Here is a 23,635-nt window from a genome sequence, read left to right as displayed (position 1 = left end):
AATAAAATAAAGGCATTCTGTCCATCTACAACTATAAAAAAATTTTTTTAAACCAATATTTCAACATGTAATCAATATAAAAAAAATTACTGGGATTGGGATGTAGCTTAGTGATAGAGTACTTGCCTAGTATGCACAAGACCCTGAATTTGAGCCCCATCATCACAAAAGAAAAAAAAGAGTTTGTGCTCTTTTTTTGTACTGAGTATTTGAAATCCAAGTGTTCATTTTATACAACACATCTCAATTCCAAGTGCTCAACAGTCACATGTGGCTTGTGGCTACCGTATACACAGATCTAGCCCCTATTCAGGGATAGGGACAAGTCCAGCATGCTCAGCCCCCACCTCCACATACTCATCCCCACCCCCCCACCCCCATTACCAGGGACTGAACCCAAGGGCACATGACCACTGAGCTACACCACCAGCCCTTTTTATTTTTTATTTTGAAACAGGGTCTTGTTAAGTTGTTGAGACTGGCTTTGAGCTTGCAATCCACCTGCTTCAGTCTCCTGAGCCACTGAGATTACAAGCATGCAATACCATGCCCAGCAGCATGCTCAGCTCTCGAGAATAAAATCCAACTATAGTTACTGAAATAAGGGAAGTCCCTTATTTCATCTGAGGACAAATCAGTCTATTATCTAATTTCCTATAAAATTAGAATTTAGATATGAGAAGCTAGTCTATTGGGAGTAAGTACAAAATACATTTATTTGATATAAATTAAGGTAGACTTTTTCCCACAAAAATTGGATCTGATGGGGCATTTTGGTTTGATAAGGAGGATTGGCTTTGCATGCTACTATATTAGGGAATAAAAGCTACTATATTAGGGAATAATGAATGAACTAACACTGTAGTTTCACTGTTTTGATGAAAATATATTTTACGTCAAACTTTATATTTTAAAGTTATTTTAAAAAACTAGATATTACTTAAAAATGTGCTAAGAGATTCACAGTTTTTCAATATTTGTATAGGGAATATGCAAGGAAGAATGTCTAAAGACCAACGCCACATATTTAATCATGAACAGGTTTGGTCTAGAACCCTAGGAGATTCTTCATTTATACAATCAATCTGGAAAATGAATATTTGGCTTAGGAAGAAATCAAGATTTGTTTCATCCTTGGTTTTCTAGGAGTTCCAAGCTTATACTTCTTTTTAAAATAACTATATCTTCCTCTAAATCTATGTCCTCTTTGACTCTTATCAATTAACCATCTCAACTTTTTATTTTACTGTTTATTTGTTTATTATTTTGCAGTGCTGGGGATTGAATCCAGGACCTCTCACATGCTACATAAGCACTCTATATAAATGTGGCATATATACACAATGGAATTTTACTCAGCAATAATAGAATCATGACATTTGCAGGTAAATGGATGGCATTAGAGAAGATAATGCTAAATGAAGTTAGCCAATCCCCCCAAAAAACAACTGAGCTGCATACACTCAGCCTTAGCTTTTTATTTAGACTTATGAAAATTTCCTATCAATAATCACTCTCTAGAGAGATCAATTTCATAATGCACCTATGCCTCCCTAGCTCCAGCATCCTTCTGGCCCACTTTTTCCTTTTTTTTTTTTTTTGGTTCTGGGAATTGAAATCAGGGTCTTATGTATACTTAGGTCATGCTGTACCACTGAGCTACACTCGCAGCCCCTGCCTACCCCATTTTCCTCCTCCTCTTTTCCTCTTTCTTATCTGTCTCATTAAAACCATATTTCCTAATGCCAGGTTTTATCAGGCTTCTTTCAATTGAGATCATCTGAATAGACAAGCAAAAGGTCTTGGCTCATTGGGCTTTGTTATGTAAGCTGAAGTCTCTGAGGAGAGTCTACCAACCCAAAGCTGGGTCCTGCCCACACTCCCGAACATGCCTCACTTAGAGCCAGGTCCCTGGTACAACCTGCTCTTAATCACAGCCAAAGTCAGTCACAAATACAAAGAACTGAAGTGCAGAAGGTAGAAAGACCTGCAAAAGGCCACAGAAGAACATTCTGGAATCACCCACTGCAGAGCCCACTTGGAAAACTCACCAGTAGGAGCTATGGAAGGGGGTCTGCCTCGTTTTCTTTTTGGCTCCCTCAAGTTCTCCTGTGGACTCTTCACAATGTCGTTTTCAGGTTTTTTATCCACTTGAGTGTCTGCAGAGTACTCTCTGTCATTCTCTGAAATGTTCTCCTTATCTTCCTTCTCGTTCTTGGGAAGGCTTTTCTCCAACACCTTCCCTTTTTCAGCACAGATTAACTTTCCTTCTTTGTCGGGCAGTTTGGGTCGCTTTTCCGATTTTAAGGCTTTGTCCTCTTTGTCTTTCTTCACATTGACTGTGGCTTTTCTCTGCTCTTTAAATTTCTCTCGTTTATCGGAAGATGATGAAAGACTTTTGTGATCTGTTTCTTTAGGCCTAGCATTACCCACAATATTCTAAAATGAGCAAAATAGCGATGAAACACACTTTGTGATTACTTGCAAATCAAAAATTAGGAGGCTGTTTGCAAATTTATGGAGAAACTAAAAGAGGACATTTGCCATGTCACATAATGCAAAACACCACTGAAAATATACCCCGAAGTTTGAGGACCCATACTAAATAAAAACAAATACCGAGTTCAATTCTTCTGAGACAAAGAATGATGATGAGGTCACTAGAGAATGGATAAAAGGACAGACAACTACCCAGGATCTTTTCTGGAAACAATTTTTCTGACAGAGGTGTTCTAAAAAATGCTTTCAGGCTCTGACCCGCTTGTCCTCAGCCTGATTCTACAGACTCAGGACTTCTCAGAGGCCTACCTCAGTTTGCTAGCATATGCTAATGCCCCATTTTAGTGTAGAGAAAAACACAAACTGGTAATTGGGAGGTTCTGAATATAATCTGCCAATTCTGGACAAGCTCATAATTCAGTTATTTTTATCTATATTCAAATATACTCATTCCACAAACTTAACACAAATGCCAAATTTAAGGCCAAAATAACATTTTAGAGTACCGAATAGTTCTTTAAATGCCTGAAGGAAAAATAATCGAAGAGAAAGTATTATTAGGACCAAAGTTCTATAATTTTGTCAATTTTTTTAAAAGGAAACCCAGAAGGTAAAAACATTTTTGAGGATACCTTTAAAGATATCATGTCTCATTCTTCAGTGGATGTATAGAAGAATTTGTTAAAATCTGTGATAAGTCAAAACATTTGCTCATCACAGGAAGACAGGACGGGGGTTAAAAAAAAAAAAAAAAAAATCACCAAATACTATCCCATCAACAATCATTGAAAGGTGAGTAGCCAATTATAATGTCCCAGTAATAAAATCTTTTACTAATTTCCTTTAGCTGTCTTAACAGCTAAACCAGTAACAGAATTTTTTAAAACACTAATATCCAAAATTTGATCTCTCGTTTCCTCTCACCTTTTCATTAAAATATTAAGATGGGGCCCAAGTTGTGGCTCAGTGGTACAGCGCTTGCCTAGCATGTGTGAGGCACTGGGTTCGATCCCAGAGATCACTCAAAAATAAAATAAAGGTATTGGGTCCAACTTCATTATATATATTATTATTATTTTTTTTTTAAATCAAGATGACAGAAATTAACAGGGAAAAAAAATCATGATTAAAGTAGGCAACACAATCTACAGGCTCCTGTTTAGACCATATTTCCAATATCAAAACTCATACCCCATGCTCAAGCCAAGTACGTACAAGGTGCATGGGACACCAGAACACTAAATTCCTGAATCAGACATATCGAGCACAAGTGAGTGCTAAATCCACAGCAAAGGGTAAGTGTGTAAACCACCCAAGTCATGGTCCTAAGTCATGGTAAAGGACAAAGGTAGAACAGGGGAAAACATGTTCCAGGTCTGCTCTAGTGTTATGACAGGTTCCCTGTGATGGGTAACAACCATGGGAGAAGGGCAAGGAAGAAGAAAAAAGATGAGTAATCAGACACTTTTGAGAAAAGATGAGGAAAACAGATATCAGTTAGTAGTGTCCAAATATTCAGCATTTTTGAAAAAGACAATCTGAAAAAGACAATTTGAAAAAGAAATAGCAAAGATAGACAATATTTACAACGTCTGAAAACTCATGTATTACTTTCCGGTGAAACTGTGTCAGGTGGAGGAAATAAAGACTTGCCATCATAAACAAATGTAATGTCTTTATTTAAGAAACAAAAGTACAAAGTTAGCATTATTTTCATAACACAAAGCACGAAACCACATTTCTCACCTGATCTTTGGAAAAAGCTTTGACATGAATATGTTTGACAGTCTGAACTACTCCATCATAAAATTTCACAGTGTAAGTACCTAAAATTCAAGAAGATATTATTTTAACTTGTAGTTTCATGGAAGCAGCAATTTTTCAGAGCATAAACACAAGAGAGCTTCAACCACATAATACATTTAGGTGAGTTTAAAAACTTTTTTAAGAATCACATTCAAGGCTAAGGATGTAGCACAGTGGTAGAGCACTTGCTTAGCATGAATGAGGCCCTGAGTTTGCTCCCCAGCACCACCAAAAAAAACGATTTTATCCTATTTATGTTACAAGATTATAGCATGCTTATCTTCATTTCTTAGTCAGGATTACAGTTTGATTTTTATCTATTAAACTCAAAATCTATCAAAAAAAAATCTAATTTTCATAATGCTTCATTAAAATAAAAATAGTCTGCACTGAATTTAGGCCAAAAACAAAAAAAGTAAAACAATTAAGAATGTGAGGAAAATGCAGACTTATTTTTTCCTTGGTGAATTATTAATTTTTGTAATTTAATATTTATTTTCTGGGCTTGGGGGCAGTAATATCTCTTTGGTTTTGTTTTTTGATACTGAGGATCAAATCTAGGGCCTCCTCCATGCTAAACACACACTCACTCTACCACTGAGCTACACCCCCAAGAAATAAACTTCAAAAATTATGCTAAAAGTATGTTTTCTGTGATTAAATTAATCTTAAAATCCATATGAATTAACTTCCTATTATGGTATTTGAAAAGAGACTTAGCCAAAACACTAAATGCTACCTGCTCTACTATCAGTTTTATTTTATTTCCATTAGAAGAGATTGTTAAGGATCACTCCCCCCCACCACCACTTTTCTTTTTTTTTGGCGGTGGGGGGAGGGTGCTAGGGATCAAACCTATGGCCTTGCACATGCTAAGCCCAAATTCTACCACTAGACTACATCCCCAACCCCCTCAAATATTCATATCTTCCCAAATAAAAATTCAACTACAACAGTTCTCATTAGTTGCACACAAACCAAAGCTTTCAAAACTTTGCATCTTAGAAGCAGAACTAATTCTGTATTCCTTTCCCCCAAACTCTGAGATTAAAAAAAAAAAAAAAAAAAAAGTCACAGTTAATCTTCTCAAGATTACCAGTTAACAACTGGTAATTATGTAATGGTTTACCATTAGTAAACATAGTTCAATTTTCAGGACTGATTTTCCACCTAATAAAAATCCCTGACAAGTGGGAACAGAAGAATGCAATAAGGAATTTAAGATCTCCTGGTTACATTGTTCTTTTTCTTTATTCTTTTTTTAAAGACAAGGTCTGCTATGTTGCCCAAGCTGACTTCTAAACTCCTAGGGCCAAAGGATCTGTCTCCCTCAGGCTTCTGAGTAGCTAGGACTACAGGTGCTTGCCACCATGCCCAGCTTTTACCTCATTAGTGCATTCCCTCCCCACATCAAATTTCCTTCTGTCCTAAACAAAGCTTGTCAATAGCTAGCCAACCCTAGTATTCAAAGTCCAACACAGTCTGAGCCCGTTTTTCAAAACTATTTGTCTTTACTAGCATCAAATACCCACCAACTCAAAGTGACTTGCTATCCACTAAAAGTGCCTTTAACATTCCCATCTCCACATCTTTATCAAAATATTTTCCTGCCTAGAAGGTGCCATTTATTGATCCTTACGTGGTCAGCTCAAATGACCACAACAGATCTGTGAAAGCTTCCTGGCCTCTATACTACTAGCAAATTCAGACTGCTCTGAACTCCTCAGATTCATTTGGCACCTGGCCTGCAGAACTCCACATTTAGGTTTACCTTCATATACATACATATCTTAACTTGAAGGAAGGTTCTTCAAGACAGAGACGATGTCTTGCATCAGTTTCTTCCTCATACAGTGCCTGGGTCACAGCAGACCAGTGCTCAGAGTGTGACCAGCAGCATCAGTACTCCCGGGAACTAGTCAGGAATACTGACAAGTACTTACCAGCCCCACTTCAGCTATACTGAATCAAAAACTCTGGGAGTGGGGCATAGAATTGTTTTTTTAAACAAGTCCTCCAGGTGATTCTGATACACACCAAAGTCAGAGAAGCACTGCCATAGGCAATTAATAATCACCTACTGACCTTTACTCCTGGGCATTACAACATAAAGGTGATTATTTACCAATATATCACCAATCAGAAAGAAACTGACTAGCAAAGATATCAGGATACACAAATAGGCTTGGTGGAGTAAAAACATCAGCAATGAGACGGCAGAACATGATCCAGGAAGACTAAGAATGTAAACATAAACAATTCTCTACATAAGGCAGCTCAATAATGATTTATGAGTCCCTACAACAGAGGTCTAGGTTCCTCTCTTTCCAAAAACTGTCTATACTGTGAGTGTACTGGCAAGCAAGAGTAACAGTGATACTTCAGAATTCTCAACAGACCCTGCTCATTCAAGTGTAATGTTGCTCCGCACAGTCTAGAAATGAAGTGGGAGGGAGAAGGATGGGGGAGTTTTAAGAATCCAGTTCTAGTAAAATCTGAAAAAAATCAGCCAGGCACAGTAATCCCAGTAACTCAGGAGGCTGAGGCAGTAGGATTGCATGCTCAAGGCTAGCCTCGGCAATTTAGCAAGGACCTAATAAGCAACTTGGGGTGGGGATGGGGCCTTTTCATAAAATAAAAAATAAAAAGGGCTGGGGGTATAGTTCAGTGGTTAAGTGCCCCAGGTTTAATCCCCAGTAACAAAAATGTAAAGTAAATTTTAATTTGCTGGTAAGTCACCCAAGCCTATACTTTCAACTGTTTTATCAACAAAGTTCAGTAACATCAAAACAAAAACTGTCATTTCTACAGATATTTCCACCATCCAAAAGGGCAATATTAAGTAGTAGTATCTGACAGCTATTTGGGGTTAATTTTGAGGCTTAATTAATTAGTTCTGGAGCTTCCCCTTGAAGACAGACTCCAGAATGAAGCCTTATATGAAAGACTCCAAGTTCCATGGGAAGTCTAAGGCAGAGAGAGGATGAGAACCCAAGACTGCCTATGAACCTCTGACCAGTTCTTTTCCCACCAGCTCACAATGCCCATAGTTCAAGTTGCTCAGCCTAAATCCAAACCACTCGCCCAGAACATTGCTGGCCACTATGAAATGACCCAAACTACAGTCAAAAGTGCTCAAAGGGCCCCTGTCCTTAGTTATCAATATCCTGTTCCTGACTTTTTTGACCTACAAGGGACTACAAGGGATCATCTTGGAACTTCCTCCCAGGATCATGCTGAACAAGGCCTAATTTGGGCTTCAATAAATCAGAAGGGCCAGGAGTGGTGGCATTTGCCTGTAATCCCAGTGATAGGGAGGCTGAGGCAGGAGGATCACAAATTCAAGGCCAGTTGCAGCAACTCAGCAAGACCCTGAGCAACTTAGTGAGACCTATCTCAAAGCAAAAAATAAAAAGGGCTGGGGATGTGGGTCAATCTCTGGTACCTAAATAAATAAACATACTTTTATGTAATAATAATAGACAACAATAGTGGGCTTAGGCCCACTTCTGGAGAAAGCCCAAAAATCTACTTTCATGGTTTCATGTATAACTAAAAGAGGGTCTTCCTGGGAAATTTTCCCATGGGTGGCTGATAACAGAGCTCTGCTGTGGCCACAAACGTCATCTAATGAATACCATGTAAATGTCAAAAAATAAATACATCCTTGGCTGGGGAGATAGTTCAGTGGTACAGCACATGCTTAGCATGAATGAGGCCGTGGATTTTAACCCTAGCATCAAAGAAAACAGCATATCCTGTTGTATCTCCTCTAACTTGACACAACGTTACCACCTTAGGTTCTCTTAAGGAACCTCTGCCCTTACTGGTACCAGATCAAACAAACCTTCCCAGCCTTGCCTCTCTGCGGGTTAAGAACTTCACATATCAGACAATCTTAGAGCAACCAGGAATAGCTGAAAGTCTGCTAAGAACAGAACTAATGATGCCCAGTAAGCTTATATTCTCAAAGATCAAGGAAGTAGGGATACACAGATGACTTTGGACTGTGCAATTTTTTTTGTGGGTATTTTTGTTTGTTCATTGTGGTACTAGAAATTGAACCCAGGGACTATCTACCACTAAGCTACATCCACAGCCCTTTTTATTTTTTAATCTGAGATAAGGTCTTGCTAAGTTGCTACGGCCTCAAACTTGTGATCCTCCTGCCTCAAACTCCCAAATCACTAGGATTACAGGTATGTGCCAACACACCTGGCTATGGACAGAGTTCTGCTGCTCTTAGATCCATCATGACAGTGACTGTGGAATCCCTTCTCCAGCCCATTCGTTCTCCAAGAATCAGAGAATTCCAAAGGCCACAGATGGTGTGTTCCTGAAGTCCTGAGGTTTCCACAGGTGTGCCTCAGCGGGTGGATAGAGGAATATGCACAGGATTGAAGGCCCGCCCACCTTCTCTACCCCTAAGCCTTTTCTTCTGAGCAATTTTATATTATTTGGCTTAGTTTCTGTAGCTGACAATTTCCAAAACTGCTCATCTGTTCCAATTCCTTGTTTGATTTCTAGTTGCTCAAATGAATCTGAAGCAAGAGCCCATAATCACTGAGCAGGGACTAAGACTACAGCCTCTCTCTCAATCAGGGCTCCAAAGACAGCACCAAGCTCCAGAAAGCACAGAGCACCTATACCTATGCTAGCATTATATCAGTGAACATCTGGGCATAATCCACAACTTCTGTCCCTTTAGGAAAATCCTGCTCCAATGTGGTAGAGAACAGCCTGGTACTGTTGGAAATGCAGGTCAGGGACTTTGGAGTCCCATAGACCTTCACTCAGATCTCTGATCCAACATTTATGTGCTTCAGGCAGTTTCCTCCTGTGAGCTCAGTTCATCATTTATAAAAGGAGGACAGGGTTAATAGCAATAACCTTTCCACATTTGTGTAAAGACTGAGATAAGACATGGAAATTACCTAGTACAGGCCCTGTCACAGAGTAAGGCATCAAGAAGTGATTCTAATTATCATCCACCAAGTCAATTTACAAGGGAAGCACCAATCCTCTCCCCCCACAGAAGTTAACAGCAAAGTGCTAGAGCACCTGCAGGTGTGGGCCTCAATCTTCCTCTTATCTCTGTGCAAAGCTGTTCACAATATATCAAACTCCCCACATTTCAAATGTAGGATCAGTTACAGCATGAAGAAAACAAAAAGTAGGAACTGCTGCAGCAGAGACTTGAGAATAAGACCATTTTCATAGCATCTCCTGTTACAAAAGCAAGTCTTGAGCACTATCCCGGAGAGACTGAACTAGGGGAAAGGGGAAGCACATGACCCAAAAATATGCATGTTTTTTAGGAAGGGGGACCTGATTTGTCTTCTCTACCAAGTTAAAGAAACAAAGATCAACAGAAAGAAACAATCCCCGGTTTTGTCATAAATGCTAACCTACGTGCAGTTTCCCAAAGGAGAATGCTTTGCAGAGCAGCGTGTCCCTTACTAAGGGCAAGAAATCCTGACAGACAAGGAGCTCTGATTTCCCCCATGTTAAAAAGGGGAGCTAAGCAGCCGCAGCAAGGAGGTAAGGTCAACTCACCAGAGTTGGGTTCCAAACAAAGAGTCCCTGAAAGCAGAATCCCCTCTTTTACTCCAACACAGACTGGAGGTCTACCAAGGCTACCGACTACGATTGCCTTCACACTAAAAGTGGCTCACTTTCCACCACCACAGAACCATCCCAAACAAAAAGCTAATTAATATGGAATTGTCCTTATTTTCCAAGTGCTAACTAACTACCCTAAGAAACTCTCAATTATTTAGTTCTGATTCAATCATGCCAGACTCCGAAGTGTCAGCAGTCACTGCTCATCAACTCTGCTCAGGGTCTCACCTGCTAACCTGCTCAATCAATGCTGAGCCTCAGCAAAACCACCATGGAGGTTAAGAGTGGCAAGAAAATCAGACCAAAGATGAATTTACAAGTAGTCACTTTGTTATCCCTATTTTCCTCCTAGCAGCACTGAAGTGTCATTTACAGGAGGTACCTTGCCAGCAGAGCTCCTCTTCACAGCACCATTAAGCTGTCGTGGCCCTTCCTACTGACAAAAGCAAGGCAGAGCAAAGACTTCTAGGGAAGAAGTAAAAAGACAGTCCAGCACTATAGCTCCTAATCCCATAAGAATTAGAACGAGGGCTGGGGATGTGGCTCAAGCGGTAGCGCGCTCGCCTGGCATGCGTGCGCCCAGGTTCGATCCTCAGCACCACATACAAAGATGCTGTGTCCGCCGAAAACTAAAAAATAAATATTAAAAAATTCTCTCTCTCTCTCTCTCTCTCTCTCTCTCTTTAAAAAAAAAAAAAAAAATTAGAATGAACCAAGATGAAACAGAACTGCCTGCCAGCTCCCAGGGATAAACTCTAACCCCAAGACAGTATGTCAGAATCATTGTCTTGGGCCGGGGCATAGTTGAAATTGTTTGCTTAGCATGTGCTAGGCCCTTGGTTCCATCCTCAGCACTCGGGGTGGGGTGGGGGGGTCCTTTCTTGACCTCCAAACCAGGTACAGATCTGAGCTCCCACAAAGGCCAGCTTTCCTTCACCACCCCACTGTGGCAATAGCACCACCAGCCTGTCCCACTAAGTTCCCAGGTTCAGGATTTTCCCACTCTGTGTCCTCTACTCCCTCATCCAATTAGTCTCAAGAACAAGTAAGGAAGGCAGCACAATATAGAACTTCAGACCTAAAAACTTCAGGAAAGGAGGTTTTGGCAAAAGTTTCTACTCATTCTTCATGTGCATCAATTAACTAAAATTCACTGGACCAAACTCACTGGACAAAAAGACCATTTTAAAGAAACAACCATAACCTATAATATTAACTCATGGAAAAAACACAACTGAAAAGACATTTTTCTTTTTTAAAAATTTGCAATGCTCTGGTTGCCCCAATTTAAAAAAATTATTGAAAACACCTAATTAACTATCACCAATAATGTGGTCAACAACTTTTAGTTCTTAAATAGTTCTTCCAAAAAATTTCAGACCCATCCTACTCATGAAACCCTGTATATAGAAGCCCACCTCCCCCTCTTATGATGTGCTACACCATCCTGCTCCTGCCCTGCCTACTCTTGGTAGCTCATCTCAGCACTGACCTCATTCTGACTGGAACCAGGTTCCCCCTCTTCCCCCAAGTCCATGATGTCAAGTTCTGGGCTTTGCAGATACTAGATGAAAAACTGTAGGTCCCTAAGCCTTCACTGCCTCCACTAATATTCCCTCCACTTCTCTAAAAAAGAGCTGCCAGGGCTCCTAAAACCCTCTTTGTCAGCTTGCCCCTCCATTGCTATTCCCTCATCCAAACCCACTGGCCCAATTTCTGTTCCCCATGGGACTCTAGGATATCACTAGAACAAAAAAGAAATGTTCCTCACTATCTGCTACCCCCTTTATCTAAGGAGTTACTTATCTCACCAGAACTTTATCTGAGCTAAAGAACAGCCATTCTCCCCAAAAAGCACACCTCCAATGGATACATAATTTGAAGAAGAACATGACTTGATCAGCACACATCAGCCCATCGACTTTCAGTAATACATTTACGTGCATACAGAACACATGCATTTCATATCACGTGACTTCAAAAGTCAGTGAGAAGAAAAGGCTAACTTAAATACAAGAATCTTAAAAGACATGTATATCTTTTTTTTTCCTTCTTCACACACAAGCATGTCTGTTGTTAAAATGATTTGAAGCAGTTTAATAATAAGTAAGCTTCCCCCAAAATAAGGCTTTTGGGGTTAATGTGATACAAATGAAAAATAATAACAGGAATTTTACTAAGAAAACAGCTTATAAAAGTAATTTAAGGACACAAGGTGCTATCCAAAAGGACTAATCTGCCACAAACTGGAAGACCAGCAACTGCTTAGTTAACTCAAAAGATACAACCTTGCTTGGAGTCTATTATTTCAACTATTCTCAGACAAAACTTGGTCAGCTTAAAGCCAAACTCTTAGCAGAGTACTGAACAAACACTTGAATAACTTCACTGAGTGGGAAGGGGCGGGGGAAATCAAGTGGGTTTGTTTTTTCCCCCTTCATTCCTAGGGATGAAACTCAGGGCCTTGCACATGCTAGGCAAACACTCTATCACTGAGTTACACACTCAACTCTGCAATATGGCTTCATAGTCACCTCAAACAGTAGCACCACAAAGCCTAACTGTTCTAAACATTCACTTCAGAGAACAAGCCATATCACAAACATCCTGTAGAATATGCTTTAAAAAAAGAAAAAAAAAAAAAAAGGTAATCACTTGGATCCAGAGTTTGTTCCAGAATCCTGACCATATGTGACCCTTCCCCTACCCTTATACTAGCAAAAAAGAAACTCTGTGCCTAGTTCCCTGTCCTGTCTCCTCACAGTTCCAAACTCTGGCAAAGGCAACCCAACTCAGTGCTCTGTAACCCTGCATCTCAATGTCTTTACTCTGTGACTTTGTTTCCACAAAGTACAAGGAACAACAGAAGCTTACTGAAAATTATATTTGGAAGTCCTAGACAGTAAGAACCCATACTCTTCCCAGCACAATGACAGATGAACTATGACTGCTTTAGAAAACAAAAACTGAAATTTAGGAAAAGAGTCAAAACCAACTTTTTACCCAGCTTTCTTTCCATTTGTAACCTTTTCCTAACTCCTGAAATACTGATTAACTTGGAGAAAGGGGATTCATAAGTAATAAATACTGACAATCCACTACCAAACTCTCATGTTATAAACATCCCCTAAACCATAAGTAAAAATAGCTACAACTCAAATGCCTTACCATCCTTGTTAACAGCAGTGACTCTGGCCGGGTAAAAACGACAATCAGACCAGCAAGCAAGGACCTGCTCGTTTATTTGAAATTCCTAAAAAACAAAACAAAAACAAACAAAAAATAACAAAAAAAAACCCTGTTACCAACTGCATTCCACAGGACACACGTTGTACCAAATATAAAAGAAGCTGGGTTTGACAAGAGAGTGAGAAGTGGGGATGGAATATTGGGTAAGAGGAAGATGATTCTGCTGTTCAGCATAGGGAATCAAAACAAGAGGACTGGGACACCAGATCTCCCCAAGCCAGGGAAATCTGGGTAAGCACATCACAGCTTTGAGGATGATAATCCCCTCATATCCATGATACACAATGAAAGCAAGTTTAAGAACCCAGGACCACCAGGGAACACACCCAATTTAGAGCTGGGAGAAATGAAGCTACTTCATCTTCAAGGAAGCAGCAATCACACTATTTAATGCCACCCACACTTCTATAAGATCTTTTGCCAAGGGAGGCAACCATTCACCTTTAATATTTTATATTTTCCCAGCACATGATTTGTATTGATAAATTCTGTAAAATGAATACTGAACAATCAAATAGAATATTGGAAGGAAAAAACAAAAAAGGCCAGCCAGAGTTCAAGTTCCCTAGTGAGGATAAAAACTGGAAAACAGAATCCAGGCAGAGTCAGATCTAAAATCAGCAGAACTACTACAGAAGTCTCAATGCCCATTTTAAAAACTTAAAACTAATACTTCATACATCATTTTATTTTGTGTGTGTGTGTGTGTGTGTGTGTGTGTGTGTGTGTGTGTGGAGCTGGAGAGTAAACCCAGGGCCTTATACATGTTAGGCAAGCCCTCTATCACCAAGCTACACCACAATCTGGGTAAGTCATTTTGAAATCAATAGAAGCTCCAGGCGTAGTGATAAAATTTAGAAAACAAGAATGCAGTCTAACCAATTCTGGGTTCCTCAAGGACTCCATAAAAGACCTTGTGTATGAAAATAGAATGGAATCCACATGCAGAATGATACTTTTATAAATTATCAGGCAGCAGATAAGCTTAATAAATGATCTAGATGTCTAGATACAGAGGATCTAGAATTCAATCATTCATTCATTTATTTAACAAATATTTACTAAAAACCTATTACATGCCAGGCATTGTTCTACAGGCTAGGAAAACACTGATATAAAAAAGAAATCGAGATGCTGAGCATCTCAGTAACTTGGGAATTCCACCAATAATCCCAGCATGCCAGTAATCCCAGTAATTCTGGAGACTGAGGCAGGAGGATCATAAATTCAAGACCAGCCTCAATAAATTAGCAAGGCCCTAAGCAACTTAGTGAGACCCTATCTCAAAATAAAAACTAAAAAACTAAATAGTAGGGATGTAGCTCAGTGGTAAAGTGCCCCTGGGTTCAATTCCCAGTACCGAAAAAAAAAAAAAAGAAAGAAAGAAGGTCCTGTTCATCATCAATGCAGCTCAGCCTAGTTAGTTTATAAGCTGTCAGGTCAATCACATCAAACAGATGAAGAATGAAATACTTCAAGAGCCCCAGGCACCAGAGAAATCTCAGGGATACAACTATAGGCCAAAATAAGGACTGGTTCCCAGCTGCTATTGACTTTCACACTGAACACCAAAGACTGGAACACAAACTACCCAATGGCTGATCTCACTCATTACAGAACTTGCCAAATTTATTACTCACAGAAGATCCATCCTCTTCATGTAAACCCTCTTTCCTCAGCTGTATTTTCTCTAAAGGGCGTAAATAAGGACTGTCCCAGCAGAACCACTCATCATAACGATGGTTCCAACGCTTGAAATGAATGAGTACTTTTCCTTCTTCGTAGTCAATGTCTTCTATATGAGCTGGATACCTGAGTCAGAAAAGAATTAAAATTCCTTTAATATCCACTGAAAATATCCAAAATGTTACCCTTCCAAACCTCTTCCCACAGAATGTTACCAAAGTATTAAAGGCCTACCATTTAGAGATTCTGTGTAATTGGGTCAAATAAACTATGGAGGTAACATTCTAGTTCAAATTGCAACCTAGATATTACATAGTTTATGAACTATTAAACTAACCTTTCAGAATCTAAGTTCTCCCATGTAAAGTGGGTTACCAGTTGAAAGAGACAACATAAACATAAGGGCTGAGCACACAGGCAGCAGGAAGCAAATATTTAACAACTGGATTATATTTAATGTGTGCCAATATATTAGATTAATCATGCAACCTAGACTCTACCTGATATTCTCAACTGTAAGCATTCTGTAATCGATGTAAAAGTAGAAAGCTCTCCTACAATGTGAATCAGAACACTATATGGTAAGCTGTTTTTAAAAGAAGATAAATATATACACAAGAAACTAATAACAGTGGTTACTTGTAGAAAAGAGTGGTCAGTTCAACAGATGAGCTCTTCTTTTTCTGCAGTGCTGGGGATTGAACCCAAGACCATGCACATGCTAGGCAAGCACTCTACCGCTGAGCTAAACCCCCAGCCTTCCATGGGCTCTTTCAAACTCTACCCATCCTTCTGGACTGAGAGTTGGGAAACAAACAATGTCATTTTCCAGACTCCGGTATAATTTACATTTAGCAACCAAGGTCTCTATGACCCATGTGTTAGTGGCCAGACCAAGTATACAGTGCAAGGCCTCTCAAACTTGCAAGTATATATAAACCATCAGGGGATATTGTTTAAATGCAAGTTCTGATTCAGTAGGCCAAATTAGGGTTTAAGAGCTTTGACAAGGATTGGGCACATAGCTTCATGGCCAAGCATTTGCCTAGCATACATGAGGCCCTGGGTTCAGTTGCCAACATCATAAAAAAAAGAAAAGTGTTCAAGAGCTCTGACAAGCTCCCAGTTGATACTGCTTGTGTGAGGCACTGAGTTCAATCCTCAGCACCACATAAAAATAAATAAAATAAAGTTATCATTCTATCTACTAAAAAATTTTTTTAGTAAAAAATAAATAAAAGTTGGGGTTGGTGGCACACACCTATAATCCCAGTGGCTAAGGAGGCCAAGGCAGGAGGATCGCAAATTTGAGGACGGCATCAGCAACTTAGAGAGAACCTAAGCAACTTAGTGACAGCCTATTTCAAAATAAAAAATAAAAGATGGGCTGGGGCTGTAGCTCAATGGAAGAGCACTTGCCTAGCATGTGTGAGGCACTGGGTTCCATTCTCAGCACCACATACAAATAAATAAAATAAAGGTCCATAAACAACTTAAAATATATGTATATTTAAAAAGTAAAGAATAAAAAGAACTGGGGATGTGGTTCAATGATAAAGTGCCTCTGGGTTCAATCCCCACTACCAAAAAATAAACAAACAAAAAATAAAAATATCATAAGCAGCAGCTCTCTTAAATAGACTTATATTGATCAAATTATTATTTTGGAGTAAGAAATTTTAGGGTCTACCAACATTTTCTCCCTACAACTTGGATTTGCACATTTCCCTCCTTCTCCTATATCTAGCACCTAGAATAGTACTGTCATAATAAGTAGGTGCTACTTAAATGAATAGTATCTATATATTGTGTCCTCTTCAAACTTCCCACTCGTGTCCTCTAAGGCACTTTGTTTGGCATTTACCTATCACAGTACCTTGCATACACTGATACTCAATAAATGTTCAGTAGATGAATTCTGCTCTTCCTATTCTTCCCAAAGGTCATGTGTCCTGTGAATTTTTCAATTCCAAGATTCTTATACTCCAACTTCCCATTCCAATGTCAGACCCTCAACAAGTTGAGGCCTTTATCATTTCATGTGCATCCTCCCACAGGAATGACACTGCATGCTTTCAAATAATGGTACCGTACACACATTCTGTATTACTCAAAAAAATTAACAGAGCCAGGCACAGTGGAGCATGCCTATAATCTTAGCAGCTTGGAAGGCTGAGGCAGGAGGATCATGAGTTCAAAGCCAGCCTTAGCAATTTAGCAAGGCCCTACACAACTCAGTGAGACCCTGTCTCTAAATAAAATATAAAAAAGGGTTGATGATGTGACCCCTGGGTCCAATTCCCAGTATAAATAAATAAATAACAAAAGGGATAAAAAGTCCTGAGAGTAGTCTTCTATGCCAACCCAACTGACAGCTGCTATAAATATAAGCTGTCTTAACAGCATTAACAGCAAAAAACTGTTTGTATAATCTCCTGAATTGAGCAGTACAATTGTGGGAAACAAGACAGGATTTCCTAAATCTATTCCTCTCAGTAAAATGGGGAAATGGACAAAATATATCAATTATAAACTTCTTGCTCTCTCATTCATTCTGCCTACAGAGACTGATGACCTCTCTAAAATAACAATCTGTCCTAACATATAATGTTTTAATATCACCAGCAGGAGGTTTCAAAGACAGGGTGTTTGAACTAATACAGTGAATTAATTGTTACAGAATTAAATTTTATTTAATTTACAGAACCTTTCTTTGTACTGCATTCACATTCTTTCTAGGTTTGGGGGTTGAAATATACCTTTTAAATTAAAACTGGTAATTTTTAAATACCCTTACTAATATTATGCAGCTGTTAAAAAGAACGAAGCAGCTTTACATGATCTTAAAAGATATGTCTAAGAAAAGTGAAGAAGTGGCAGTGGATGGCAGAGATATAAAACAGTAATGCACTACCACTTATTTGGAGGAGGGGAGAGAGCCAATACATTCATACCTGTGTTTAACTGCGTGGGCTATTTCTGGAAGGATGATCAAGCGGGTTGGCCTCTTGGGAGAGGAACTGGATAGTTAAGGAACTGGAGAGGAAGTATGAAACTTATTTTACTCAATGTATATCCTTTTGTTTGTTTTGAATGTTGTACCATGAGCACGTATTAACTATGCAAACTATATAATTAAATATTTACTCTAAATTACCGTTACTTGGCAAAATAGAAAGTGGGAAAACTCAGGATACATTCCAAATTCTTTTGAATTGTATTGGTCAGTGCCTTCTAAAAGTCTGGGAAGTCAGGAGTCATAAAATCAAGTGTGAACTCCTAGACTCCCTACTCTGCTGCATACACACAGATCTGAAGGGGTCTCTGCATCCTTAAAGCCGAAAGCTTTACCCTCACTCAAAAGAACTTCACTGGGCAAAAAATAAAAACAATTTTTTCCTCCACTGGGCAAAGGTATTCCACTGTCTGCAGAACTAAAGAAACTACTCCAAAAGGCTTAACAGTAGTCAGGAGACAAAGTTTCCTCAAGAGAAACTGTCCTATCTATAAGTGTGACAAACAAGCAAGCCACTAATAGGAGAGTAGGGTACCGAACTGCATTTCAAAAAAGGAGAAGGCAGCAAAGACCATCTCAGAGATCACCCCAGTAAGACTTGGTAAATCACAATTGCTATCTGTCTTGGGAACAGTTCAGCTTCATTAGTCAACAGGACTTTATTAAGTGTCTTTGATCTGGCCTGCCAATTCCAAGTCTTGGAAGAAATTACACACACACGTATGTTCAGATCTCTGTCCTGGATTGAACCCAGGGATGCTTCACCACTGAGCTACATCTCCAGACCTTTTTGGTTTTTATTTTGAGACAAGATCTCACTAAGCTGCTGAAGGTCTCACTAAATTGCTAAGGCTGGCTTTGAACTTGTGATCCTCCTGACTCAGCCTCCCAAGCTGCTGGGATTACAGGTGTATGCCACTGCACCTGGCTGATTAAACTTTAAAACCATTAACTTGAACTCACAAAATGGCTGGTAACCAACTGCTTTTATCCATGAAGAGAGTAATTTCACCTGGTCCAACCTGGAGACAACTATAAGGTTGGCTAAAGAGAATAAGGCAATGTAAAAAAAGAAGAAGTGTTTGGGCTGGGGTTGTGGCTCAGCGGTAGAGCACTCACCTCGCACGTATGAAAACCTGGGTTCGATCCTCAGCACCACATAAAAAAATAAATAAATGAAATAAAGATATTGTGTCCAACTACAACTAAAAAATAACTATTAAAAAAAAGAAGAGGTGTAAATGGAATTTGTACAGGTAGAAAAGGGAACAGAATTTCAAGCTTCAATTTGTGGCTAACAGTGACTGATGATATTGATATGTTAGCTTCCAAATCAACACTGCACCTGAAACTCACATTTCTAACCAATGGGAATATCAGTCAGAAGAAGCAGATATTAAACACCAAAGTAGCAATAAAAGTTAGCTATATGGGGCTGGGGATGTGGCTCAAGCGGTAGCGCGCTCGCCTGGCATGCGTGCGGCCCGGGTTCGATCCTCAGCACCACATACAGACAAAGATGTTGTGTCCGCCAAATACTAAAAAATAAATATTTAAAAAAAAAAAAGTTAGCTATAAAAGTTAGCTATGGGGGCTGAAGATGTAGCTCAGTGGTAGAGCATTTGCCTTGCATGTGCAAGGTGCTGAGTTAGATCCCAAGCACCACATGCATATGTGCGAGCATGCATACACAAAAGGTAATTATGGGGAGGGGGAAAAGATTACAAATGACCAAGAGGATTTTGCTTATGCTTTGAATTTTTACAAGATTTAGGCACATATTACCTCTGTAAATAAAAATATATACTTTTACAAGTCCTGATGATTCCAGCAATTCAGGAGGCTAAGGCAGGAGGACTTCAAGTTCAAGGCCATTAAAGTTATCATTAGTCTTGGCAACTTAGCAAAAGGAGTTTCAAAATAAAAATAATAGAGGTGAGGATGCAGTGAGACCCTGTCTCTAAATAAAATACAAATAGGGCTGGGGATGTGGCTCATTGGTCAAGTGCCCCTGAGTTCATCCCCAATACCAAATAAAATAAATTTTAAAAAATAAAAAGAGATGAGGATGGTAAAGTGCACCTGGGTTAAATCTCCTGTACCACAAAATTAATTATTAATTAATTAAAAAACAACTAAATACTTCTAAATTAAAAGTTCTAAAAATTATTTAGTGAACAGATATCAACCAACAGCTTCACAAATGCATGTTTTTATACGCTGTTATACATCCACAAAATGAAACATCATACAGTTGTAAAAATAAATAAATAAATAAAGATTCTAGACATGGTGGCACATGGCCAGTAATATCAGCAATTTGGGATGTGAGCCAGGAGGATTCCAAGTTCAAGGTCAGCCTCAGCAACTTAGCATAATCCTGTCTCAAAATAAAAATAAAAAGCACTAGGGATGTACCTCAGTGGTAAAGTGCTCCTGGGTTTAATAATAATAATAATAATAATAAATACTGTATGAATTGATTAATTGATATACAAAGAGCTCCAAGACATATTGTTTTTAAAAAGCAAGCTACAGAATACTAGCTATCTATATAACACAAAGCTATCATTAGATAAGTAGCTCCTTACCTACATTTTCCATTACTTCTGTGGTTACTAGCTGAAGTTGTTTTGTTAATATTTTTTAGTTGTAGATGGACACAATGCCTTCATTTTATTTATTTATTTTTATGTGGTGCTGAGGCTCGAACCCAGTGCCTCACACATGCTAGGCAAGTGCTCTACCACCAAGCTACAACCCCAGCCCCTGGATGAAGTTTTTACTTGATAGCTTTGTGTTAAATATAGATTGACACACTTGTAGGACAGACAGAAACAAATAAAACAGACTACCTATGGCAGCAAAGCAGAAACAGTATGGATAAAGGAGCAGAAGCAATTGTTCTCACTGTATATATTGTTAGTGTTTTTTTTTTTTTTTTAGTTGTAGTTGGACACAATACCTTTATTTTTTTTATTTTTATGTGGTACTGAGGATTTAACCCGGCACCTCACATGTGCTAGTCGAGAGCTCTACCACTGAGCTACAATCCCAGCATCAATAGTGTTCTAATTTTTTTAACTTCTTGCTTTTCCCAGGAAAACTATACATCACATTCCAAGCATGATTATTTTGTCTCACTTTCAATACTGATACCTGTCATTTAATTTTTGTATGTTACCACACAGATTAGTGCTTCTAAAATGATGTTGAAAATCAGCAGGGAGCCAAGCACAGTGGAACACATTTGTAATCCCAGCTACTTGGAAGGACTAGACAATTTAGCCAGACTCTGTCTCCAAACAAAAAATAACAAGGGCTGGAAATGTAGTTCAGTGGTAGAATGTCCCTGGGCTTCATCCAGAGTCACACACACACACACACACACACACACACACACACACACACGGAGGAGAAGGAACAATCAACTTACCTACCTACTCTGAGGTCTTTTCAGAAAGTAGTCTCTTGCCTATGTTTTCCAATATTTCTGTGCTACTATTGGATCAAGTTTTCTACCTCTTTTTGAGTAAATTTTGCCTATGTTAATAAGACAGCATTTGGGGGATTTGGGGATTTAGGGCTGGAGATTGAACCCAGGGCCTCGCTGAGCTACCCTAAGCCCCCCAAAATAGAGTTTGAAATGGTAATCAGAAATCAGATATAAGGTTCAAAAATCAACCATCTTCCCTCATAAAGATTCCTCACAAGCACTTCAAGCTTAAGTCACAAACAGGATTTTTAAATATCCATATAAACACATGATTGTTAAGTACTTTGTAAGACAGGGACTATGTCCTATGAATTGTATTGTTCAACAAACACTCCTGAATTTGTATTATGAAACAGACAAACTGCTAGTCCTAGAGAAATAGATGACCAAGCAACAGGATCTCTAAGGTGGAAAGAGCCCAAAGAAAATTTTGGTGGCCTCATGGGATTCCCTACCTTATCTATCAGCAAAGAGACCCAGTAATACTGTCTGGAGGGAAAGGGTAAAAGAGTATATCTCTAGAATTACCCAGACTTCCTATAACCCATACCAGCGCCAAATGGAAGAGAGTCACTGTTTTTCCATGGCTGGCCCGCATGGACTCAAAAATCTGGGTTCCTGTTGCTCTCCAAAGCACCTGAATGACCCTTTCCCCATCATCACTATCCTCTCTTTAAGCCAATGGCCTCCCAGATGCTAAGCAAGTGTTCTATCTTTGTACTACATCCCCAGCCAAACTCCATATTCTCTCTCTTTCATCTATCTATCTTAATCTATTTATCTATTTTTCCATGTTTGGGATTGAACCCATGGGCAATCTACCACCAAGTTACAATCCTAGCCCTTTTTAAAATTTGAGACAGGGTCTAGCTAAGTTGCCCAGGTTGGCCTTGAACTTGTGATCCTCCTGCCTTGGCCTTTTTTTTTTTTTTTTTTTTTGGTGTGTGTGTGTCTATGTGTAATAGGGTTCTAACCCAGGGCCTTGAACATGGAAGGCAAGCACTCTGCCACTGAGCTATATCTGCAGCCTCTCCCCTCCTTCTTTCTTCTTCTTTTTTTTTTTTTTAAACCAGAGACTGAACTCAAGGGCACTCAACCACTAAGCCACATCCCCAGCCCTTTTTTTCTATTGTTTTATTTAGAAACAGGGTCTCACTGAGTTGCTTAGCACCTCACTCTTGCTAAGGCTGGCTTTGAACTTGCATTCCTCCTGCCTCAGCCTCCCAAATTGCTAGGATTACAGGCATGTGCCACCACATCCACCTTAAAGTACATTTTTCTATTACTTACATCCCAATCCGTTCCTGAGCCAAGCCTACTTCCTCTGTTACTGTCCACAGAAGCAGCAACTACTTCAAATTTTTCATCAAACTTCCTTTTTTACTAATCACATATTAGAAGGTTGAGAGAGTGCCTTTGGAGAAGACTTAACATTTATATTGAACCTTTAGAGAAAGGAAAGCATTTGCCAAATCTCTAATTCTCCCCTAGAATGCCCAGTACATATTAGGCATTCAATAAATGTTCAATGGATGCATTCTTTTTTTAAAATTTTTTTTAAGGTACCCGGGATTGAACCAAGGGTATTAAGCATGCTCACAAGTGACCTAATACTAAGCTATGCCACTGACCCTGAATGTACCTTTTTTTAAAAATCACATTATTGGGCTGGGGTTGTGGCTATAAGGTCCTTGCTTAGCATCTGAATGGCCATCTTAAGTGACAGCCACCATTTTAAGGAAAAAGTTTCCTTTTCCCACTCAAGGGCATTTCTGAGAAAGGCTCACCACTCCTTCATACCAACCCAACCTTGAACTGCCTGCATCAGGACCCACCCACTCTGATTCCTGCACCTCCCCCATAAAAGTCCCAGAACTCAAAGCCTGTTTTGCCTCTCTCTCTCTCCTATTGATTGTGTATCTCTCTGCCTGTCTCTGTCTTTAATTTTAGCTTATCAGTTTCTCATTCTGTGCTTTCCCTTCAGTGGCTCAGTGGTAGAGTGCTTGCCTCAAATGTATTAGGTGCTGGGTTTGATTCTGAGCACCGCGTATAAATGATAAAAAATAATAAATGTTCATCAACAACTAAAAAAAATATTTTTTAAAATCACATTATCCATTCCAGGAGCCATAAAACAAACATACACACACACTCACACATTCCAAAAAGAAAAAAAAAAAAGAATAATCAAAATAAACCAATGATATCTCAGCTACTTAGGAGGCTGAGGTAGGACTGCAAATCTGCAAATTCAAGGTCAA

The 23,635-nt window shown here is 39.2% G+C and overlaps 1 protein-coding gene across 2 annotated transcripts in view; it reads right to left on the bottom strand.

Moving 5' to 3' along the window:
• Phf20 (PHD finger protein 20) overlaps nt 1-23,635 on the bottom strand; it is a 126,082-nt gene that overhangs the window by 58,392 nt on the left and 44,055 nt on the right. For both annotated transcript variants that reach the window (XM_027945356.2, XM_071608894.1), the window contains exons 3-6: nt 14,817-14,988; nt 13,096-13,180; nt 4,246-4,325; nt 2,052-2,439 (exon numbers count right to left, since the gene is read on the bottom strand). In XM_027945356.2, coding sequence (XP_027801157.2) covers nt 2,052-2,439; nt 4,246-4,325; nt 13,096-13,180; nt 14,817-14,988 — 725 coding nt within the window. The remainder of the gene's footprint in view (nt 1-2,051; nt 2,440-4,245; nt 4,326-13,095; nt 13,181-14,816; nt 14,989-23,635) is intronic.

The sequence above is a fragment of the Marmota flaviventris genome, chromosome 2, assembly GCF_047511675.1.
Source record: "Marmota flaviventris isolate mMarFla1 chromosome 2, mMarFla1.hap1, whole genome shotgun sequence".
NCBI lineage: Eukaryota > Metazoa > Chordata > Mammalia > Rodentia > Sciuridae > Marmota > Marmota flaviventris.
The sequence above is the reverse complement of the archived record's forward strand: the minus strand, read 5'-3'. Positions and strand labels throughout refer to the sequence as shown.